This window comes from Buceros rhinoceros, unplaced genomic scaffold, assembly GCF_000710305.1.
Source record: "Buceros rhinoceros silvestris isolate BGI_N320 unplaced genomic scaffold, ASM71030v1 scaffold23678, whole genome shotgun sequence".
NCBI classification, from domain to species: Eukaryota; Metazoa; Chordata; class Aves; order Bucerotiformes; family Bucerotidae; genus Buceros; species Buceros rhinoceros.
Genome location: NW_010428954.1, coordinates 5,108 through 13,605, shown reverse-complemented (window position 1 = coordinate 13,605; position 8,498 = coordinate 5,108). Strand labels below are relative to the sequence as shown.

At 55.3% G+C, this 8,498-nt stretch overlaps 1 protein-coding gene across 1 annotated transcript in view; it reads left to right on the top strand.

Annotated features, from left to right (window-relative positions):
* Positions 1-8,498, top strand: part of SSH1 (slingshot protein phosphatase 1) — an 18,430-nt gene that overhangs the window by 7,162 nt on the left and 2,770 nt on the right. Inside the window, exons 7-13 of the mRNA XM_010142484.1 lie at positions 12-53; positions 1,707-1,901; positions 2,144-2,237; positions 4,019-4,147; positions 5,261-5,307; positions 6,569-6,715; positions 7,367-7,567. Of these exons, the coding sequence (XP_010140786.1) occupies positions 12-53; positions 1,707-1,901; positions 2,144-2,237; positions 4,019-4,147; positions 5,261-5,307; positions 6,569-6,715; positions 7,367-7,567 (855 nt within the window). The remainder of the gene's footprint in view (positions 1-11; positions 54-1,706; positions 1,902-2,143; positions 2,238-4,018; positions 4,148-5,260; positions 5,308-6,568; positions 6,716-7,366; positions 7,568-8,498) is intronic.

Genomic DNA, 8,498 nt, shown 5'->3' with positions numbered 1-8,498 from the left:
AGCGGGGAGGAGAGGATCCACATCTCAAAGCCAGTGTCGGTGCAAGCCATGTGGTACGTGTGTTAATAAAGAGACTGTCACGTCTGTGAGTACATTACAGACAGGTAACAACCTGCATTTTCCCATTCTCCAAGGCAGTATTTCATGAGCTGCAGCAGAGATGCTGCTTCCCTGCATCAGCAGGTTGCAGTGCTGTAAAGGGACTGTGAGAAAACTGCTCCGAAACCAGGATCTTCTGCTTCTCTTCAGAGAGTCATAGAGAGACTGTTAGAGGTCATCCAGTCCAACCCCCTGCAGGGAGCAGGGACATCAGCACCCAGAGCAGGGTGCTCAGAGCCCCAAGGGCCAACCTGACCTGGGATGGTTCAGGGATGGGGCTTTTCCCACCTCTCTGGGCAGCCTGGCCCAGGGTCTCACCACCCTCGGCGTAAAATATTTCTCCCTTCTCTCTAGTCTGAGTCTCCCTCTTCTAGTTTAAACCATCACTCCTTGTCCTGTCACAGCCACCTCTCGGGGCAACCTGGGCCAGGGTCTCACCACCCTCAGTGTCAAACATCTCTCCCTTCTCTCTGCTCTGAATCTCCTCTTTCAGTTGAACCATCACCCCTCGTCCTGTCCCCACAGCCCCTGCTGATCAGCCCCTCCCCGGCTTTCAGACAGGCCCGAAGAGCAGCTCTGTGCTCTTCAGTGAGCTGGATAAATAGGAAAGACCAGCTTGAATTCATGGGCCTGCAGACCCGCTCTGACTTTTCTCTGTATATTTTCCTGCCCAGCCGCAGGAGGAGCTCAGGACCCGCTGCCAAACTGATGGCATTCCCCGTGTTCTGCCTCGTTCCTGGGGTTCGTGCCGCCCCGGGTGCCTGTTCACCTTTCAGCTCCTGTCACCCCTCCCCTGCGCAGGCATTCCAGAACCCTGAAGCAGAGGTGGCTGAATCAGCAGCGGCTGTGCCAGCAAATTCCTCCTTGAAGAGGCTGCTGCCCTGCCCTGCATGCAACAAACGCATCTCATCTGGCCCGGGCAGTTCACTGGCTCCTCTTGGAGCCTCGAGAGATCCCCGTCCATGCAGCATCTGATAAGGGGAAGATACAGATTTAGAGAAGCGTGTCATGTTAGCGATGGTTCGGCACTGAAACAAATGGAACTCTTGCTCCTGTTGGTTTTGAACTTGGCCCCTCCTGTTGGCAGCCTTAGATGTGGTTAATGCACTCAGCACAATGACAGCCCTGGAGCAGAGCCTTAAAAAAAGACAAAAAAAAAAAAAGAAAGAAGAGGAGGGAAGGAAAGAAAAAGTAATGCTAGAATTTGCAAAAACAAATGACCCAATCTGGGCCTTGTCCCTGGAGCATGTCAGGGGCCAAGAATGCTGGTAAATACGCGTTGGATCCTTGCTGAAGGTAGTTTGAAAATTGTCGGTGTTCTTTGTTTTCCTTTGGTCTGGCTTTACGAGTTGGCTAATGATTAGTTCCCAAAGCGACTTGTGCCTTGTGCTCGCCTCTTCATCAGGAGGAGACTTCAGCCTGCCTTGAGTTGGCGCTTAAGAAGGTCTCCAAGGTGCAGTTTGTGCCCCCTCTGAACTGCAATACCATAAAGCTGCTGCTCTCAAAAAAATAAAACGGCAACAAACAGCCCTGAAAATCCTTTTCCTCTGTGCAAACCTCTGCTCTCTCTGTTCCTGCTGCTCACAGCTCTGTTCTCAAACCCGCAGGTCCGCCTTACAGATCCTCCATAAAGCCTGTGAAGTTGCAAGAAGGTACAACTACTTCCCGGGCGGGATGGCCCTGGTCTGGGCCACGTACTACGAGAGCTGCATCAGCTCCGAGCAGAGCTGCATCAACGAGTGGAACGCCATGCAGGACCTGGAGTCCCCCCGCCCCGACTCGCCAGCCCTGTTCGTCGACAAGTGAGTGCTGATTTGTACTGGGAATGTGGCTGGGCTCACGGGAGAGTTGTCCCCGTCTCCCCTGCCGTCCCCCGGCGGCTTGTTTCCTTTCTTCTCGGAAAATGTCTTCAAGTGTTTTTCTTCTTCCATTAATCCCATCAGAATTGCTTTTAGCACAAGGCTTTGCACCACTCCTCTGTCTGTACCAGCTGTGCCGTGTGGTTATGGCCCGCCTGGAGACACCCTCTGCTTTTCCTTTCCAGGCCAACGGAAAGGGAACGGACAGAACGGCTCATTAAAGCCAAACTCCGGAGCATCATGATGAGCAAAGACCTGGAAAATGTGACTTCAAAGGAGGTAAATATAAAGTTTTCTTGCTCTCTTACTCTTCCTGCTGGACTCTGAGCTCTGCCGATGAGGAGAGACCTCACGACTGGCTGTCGCTGGCTTTCGAGCGTGTTCCCAGCTCTTCCGTAAGGGCTCTGCTCTTCGGCATTGCTGTGCCTCTGCTCCCAGGTTTCCACCAGCAGCCAAGGTGTTCCACAAGTCCTTAGGAACGGTGTGTGACCTCCACGCACATAGTGCCTGGTTCTTGGCCGGCAAAGAGGTGTCCCAGGCGGTGCCTGCATTGGGGCTGGTCGTAGCTCATGTAGGCACGTCCAGGCAATGCATGTACAGCCGCTCGTTCCCCGGCGCATCCCCGTGAGTTGCACAAGCGAAGGCAGCGCTCTCCAGAGGTGCAGCTGGTGGCTTGGGACCTCCTGGCTGAGATAGTTGAGTGTCCTGATCTTTGCTTGCTCGTGGATGGTGCAGAGTGAAGTATCTGCTTGCCTTTCTCCTGTCAGCTTTTGTTCCTGAGCAGATGGCAGAGGGACTCGCAGACAGTGTTGCACTGATGAGTTTAGGGATGGAAAATCACACGTGGAGGCTAAAGCTAGTTTGGACCCATCCCACAGGCTGCTGCAAATACGTCCAGCTGCAGTGCAGAGATATTCAGAGCCAATGGAAATACCTTTTGGGGCTGGGCTTTGGTTTGTTTTTCAAGGGAAGCTGTGAACATGCAGGGCTTTCCATCCTAAAGCTCCGCACTGCTCTGGGGTAGCAGCAGCGGTACAGGGTGTGGGCGTAAGCCGAGGACTCGTCTGTCTGTGTTCTTCACTCTTGGCGCAGTCGAGTGCTTTTGATTTTACTGCAAGCTTTTTCCATGGCCGGTTAAAGAAAGTTGTGCTGCTTTGCCTTGTACCTTGAGGCAGTGGAGCATGTCCAGAGCAGGGCAGCAGAGCTGGGGCAGGGTCTGGAGGACAATGCACTGAGGAACGGCTGAGGGACCTGGAGGGGTTGAGCCTGGAGAAAAGGAGGCTCCGGGGAGACCTTCTGGCTCTGACAACTCCCTGACAGGAGGGTAGAGCGAGGGGGGAATTGGTCTCTTCTTCCCAGGAACAAGCAACAAGATGAGAGGAACTGGCCTCCAGTTGTCCCAGGGGAGGTTGAGGTTGTCCCTGAGGAGCCATTTCTGTCCTGTTGGGGTTGTCCCGGCGTGTCCCCGGCTGCCCAGGGCAGTGATGGCATCCCCATCCCTGGAGGGGTTTCCCAGCCGTGTGGAGGTGCTGCTGAGGGACAGGGGACAGTGGGGACCTGGCGGTGCTGGGGAACGGGGGGACTTGAGGAGCTGAAAGGGCTTTTCCAACCCCAACGACTCTGTGATTCCATTCTCTGATTCCTGAAGCAGAGATGCCATGAGAGGCCTGTGGGTACAGTGGGAGAGTACTGGAGGTCTCTCTTCACCAGCACTTCTGCCATCATTCACTCCCATTCTAGTGGGTTTCACATTTTTTGGACAGCTGCTCTCCAAGGCCTTGTTTTTGATCTCTTGAATTGTTTTTAAGCAGCAGGTGCCCCAAAATCCATTTTTTGGGGGGTAGTCGGATGGAATCTGAAGCTTTATTTACAGATCTTCAACTGGGGGCCTGGGATAGTTGAAGAGGTGTCACGTAATGACATTCCGTGTCTCGAAAGGTCCACTCCCTCTTACTGCTTTCCATGAAGTGCAGAAACTGTGCTTTGCGCAGGAGCGGCAGCGGATGTTCCTATTGAATAGACCCGATTCTCAGTGGCACCATTTGTTTTCTGCTCTGCAGATACGAAACGAGCTGGAGAAACACATGAACTGCAACTTGAAGGAATTCAAGGAATTCATCGACAATGAAATGCTGCTCATCCTGGGTCAGATGGACAAGCCGTCGCTGATTTTCGATCACTTGTACCTGGTACGGTGCTGCGTGAGGAGCTGCAGGAGGGCAGGAGCCTCAGTGGGGGGATCTGACGGGCCTCTGGGTTTGGTGTCAGGCTGACTTGGGCAGCACGAACAGGAGGCACAGTGTGCCGCCCCACCCGCTGCGCAGTCGTTACTCCAGGCCCGTATGTGTGGAGAAGTAGAAAAGCCCTTTTTTCTCGCTACGTTCTTGTTTCTGGGACTCGATACAGTGGTTCTTTCCTGGCACAGGTCGGCCCTGTTTCAGGACAAGCCGTGGCACAGCTCAGGTTCTCGCTGTGCGCCTACATCTGCTATTTCTAGCGATGGAGGTTGTTGTTGATGACAAACAAAGGTCCAGCTGCCGCCTGCCCTTCTGTTAGGGTCCCTGGGTCTCCGCTGAGCCCAGGAAGTTCTGTAGGCATGGCCAGACCCATGTCAAGGGTGAGGCTGAAGGCAAGGTGCTCTTCCAGCTTGTGCAGGAGCGAGGAGCAGCGCACGTTTCCTCCGATCTTCTGCCACTAGGTGGAACTCCAGGCAAACCAGCCTCTGCCAGCGGGAACAAAGCCCAGCCTGGCAAGATCAGCTTTGTGCCCCTTACGCTCAGCTCCTTTTTTCTGGAGAGAGTCAGAGCATCGCTTCTGTCTGAGGGCAAACCCTGCGTGTTAGACCCTGTGTAGCTTTCTGGTTTGCAGGTCTGGGGGGATTCCAGGCATAACTGCCCCCTCAGCTCTCAGGACTTGCCTCACCGCTCACACGCTGTGACCCCAGCCATGCCCCACAGCATCGTTTTCTTTCCCGGCACTATTTATCTCTGCAGTTAAAAACCCAGAGTGGCCGGGGGTGGGGTGTGATTTGGGGTGTTCTCAGACACACCCTGGCCTAGACCTAACTCCTTAGGTGAGGATGTCCTTGTCCCCTCCCTCAGGAGTCCCTGCCTGTTCAGGACAGGACGTCCCTGTGCGGAGCTGTAGCGCTGGCTGCCCGGGAGCCGTACTCCCCTGTCAGCGGCTATTGCCGATGTTTCAGTCAGCAGCTTCGGGGCCTGGCTGGGGCTGGGGGGTTGCAGAACCTTCAGGAAAAGGGCAGCTCGGGGGCCCCTTTGAAACATGGGTTTGTGCTGTTGCAGGGGTCTGAGTGGAACGCTTCCAACCTCGAGGAGCTGCAGGGCTCGGGGTGAGTACTGCACCTTTCACACACCAGCCTTAGACTCCGACACCTCCAGTTGTTCTCCGTAACACTCGGGTCTCTTGAGATACGACACGTGACATTTGTGGGCTGCAGGGATGAGTTAGGGCCCATTCCCAGTGATGTGGGTAACTCACCATCGGGAGCCTGGCTGAGGAACGTTTCTATCAATAACATGTAGAGTGACAATGACAAAACTTCTTGTCTGTGAAGTACATGGAGATCTCCAAACCCACCGCCCCAGCATGTAGCAGCCAAGTGTGAAATGGCCACACACCTTGTTGTGTCAGCTGTGAATTCCTGCAGGCTGTGGAAGAGCAAATGTGCAGCACTAAGCTTAGCAAAACCCTGTCTCGGGGGAGCAGAACCTGCTGTGGATGAGCCATCCCCATCTCACCTGCCCAGGCAGGCGGCTGCGGGGCCGTCTGTCACCACGCTCTCATCACTGCGCCGCTTCTTGGCTTTATTCATTTCCATGCTTTTTGGATGAGCGAGAGTTTTGCGTATAAATATTTGCTGCTTGCCCAAGGCGTGCACCAACCTTGACGTGAAAAACCGAGAAACACCGCTCCCAGCGTGATGAAACGGTTTCATGTGGAGTCCTGGGGAAGTGATGTCTGAACAGCTCGGAACGAGTCCATCAGCCAGCGCCTCAGGATTCCTGAGCTGGGGCGTCTGAAAGGCAAATTCTGAAACAAACATCCCACTGAGGGGTGGGAGGGAGAAGATCAGGATGGGCAGTTGTTCTCCCCGGGCACATCTAAGCCCTGCTCTAATATTTGGCAGGAATCGGAAGATGCCACGTGACTCTCATTTCATATTTTTGGTCGGAAAGAAGAGACAAGGGTGGGTGTGCAGCTGAAAATTGGGATCCCCAAGGACTCTTCCCAGCTCTCGCCCAGACGAGTCCCTTGCAGCCGATGCGCTTTCCTTCCCCCAGCGTCCCAGAGCTGTGCCTGGCACGCGGGGAGGAGGCTCTGCGAGGGTGCAAAGCCTCGGCAGATGGAGGGAAATAAGCTTCTCCCTCCTGCGCCCAAAATCCTGGTGCTTTGGATGGGATGTGCCGGCGGGGAGAGCTGGGTGAGCCGACAGGCCCTGCACGTCATGGGTGTCCTGGGGCTCCGGGACTCGGGCTGTAGATAAAATCTTGCCGCACATGTTGTGTCAGATTTTGTGGACTTCACAACGTGTGCGGTTCCCTTTCTCGACCACGGCAGTTCACCTTTCTTCCTCTTTTTGTTCCCCGCAGCATTGACTACATTTTGAACGTCACCAGGGAAATCGATAACTTTTTCCCCGGTTTGTTTGCGTATCACAACATCCGCGTGTACGACGAGGAGACCACGGACCTCCTGGCTCACTGGAACGAGGCGTACCACTTCATTAATAAGGCCAAGTAAGCGGGCTGGGAGGTGGGACGTGGTGTGAGGAACCTGGGGGTTTCCTCCGGTGCGGAGCTGGGCCCTCCCTGAAGCCACACCACCACTGAAGGGGGCAGCGGGGCTTTTGCATCGCTGCTTTTGCCAGGAGTTTTCCATGTCATTGGAACTTCCCCGTGCCTTGTCTCTTCCTGTGCTGGCATTAACCTGCTCCTGGCCTGTGATGATTTTTATTATTATTATTTGGTTTTGCTTCCAAAAGGAAATGAGGACGTTTCCTCTTCTCAAGAAGCTCTGGAAAAGCTCCAGCACGTCGGTGTTGGACTGGCCCCCGCTGTCTCTGCAGACAGGAGATAGTGACAGAGCCCATCAAACTCTGCTGGGCTTTTGCACTCGGGTTGTTCCTGCTTGTACCCAGAGACGTGGGCGAGCAGGGAACGTCGTGGTGGTCTCTGAAATGGCGCCCTGAGGCTGCCCTTCTCTTATCTCTCAGCTTGTCTGGAGGGAGATTCTCCTCATGGTCCACCCGATCCAAAGCGTTTGTCACCTCCTGAGCCGTGGCGTTGGGGTGGTCAGGACAAGGTGCTGTCCCTCCGCCTTGTCCAACGATGACAGCAGGCGCTGTAACCACAAAGACGAGATGGCTTTTCCTGTTTGTCCTTGTGTAGGAAGAACCACTCCAAGTGCCTGGTGCACTGCAAAATGGGCGTGAGCCGGTCCGCCTCCACCGTCATCGCCTACGCCATGAAGGAGTTCGGCTGGTCTCTGGAGAAGGCCTACAATTACGTGAAGCAAAAACGCAGCATCGCGAGGCCCAACGCGGGCTTCATGAGGCAGCTGCTGGAATACGAAGGCATCTTGGATGCGAGGTGAGGCGCAGGGTGAGGGCAAGGGAGCTAGTCGTAGGCAGCCTCCCGTGGTTTTGTGTCGCACAGGATTCGTGGGGTTCTGTCCAGGCAGCAGGTTTCTCTGCCGATGTCTGGCACACACTCGCGTGTCACGCTCAGAGGCGCTGGCAGAGCGGCTGTGGTGCTGTAGTCTGAGGGTCCTCTCCAGGAGCCTGGGCTGATGGTGTTTTTCTGAACCATGTCAGACCACCCTGGCTGGAAATGAGCTGTGTTCAGGGAGATCCGCTCCGGGCTCATCCCGTGAGGGTTCCTCTGCCTTGGGGAAGCATGTTTGTATTTCTCGGCAGCCAGCGCTGCCCAGCAAAACTTTGTTCTTGTTTTATGAGGCAGCACTGGGGGCGAATCATTTGCACTTGCGGGTGACCATGCCGCTCACACAGCTGTCAGTGCAAGCACTGTAGTACCTACTGAGGGTTTCTGCGCCCTCTGCTTGCCCTCTGCGCTGCTGGGGGAGGAGGAGAGACTTTTTTGCAGAGCATTTTGCTCTGTGCCCCCCTACCCTGGGGGGCTCCTCCTGAGGGCTCTTCCCATTGTGGGCATGGGGCAGGGCTCTGCTGTGAGTCTGCTGGGCTGAAGGGACTGGAGCGGGCAGGTGGCAGGGTCCAAATCCTGATGCTAAAGATGGTTTTGCTCAAATGGTTGTGCAGGGCTGGACCCAGCAGTGGTGGAGGCAGAGCATTTTGCTCTGTGCCCCCCTACCCTGGGGGGCTCCTCCTGAGGGCTCTTCCCATTGTGGGCATGGGGCAGGGCTCTGCTGTGAGTCTGCTGGGCTGAAGGGACTGGAGCGGGCAGGTGGCAGGGTCCAAATCCTGATGCTAAAGATGGTTTTGCTCAAATGGTTGTGCAGGGCTGGACCCAGCAGTGGTGGAGGGAGGGTCGGTCCTGATCTGAG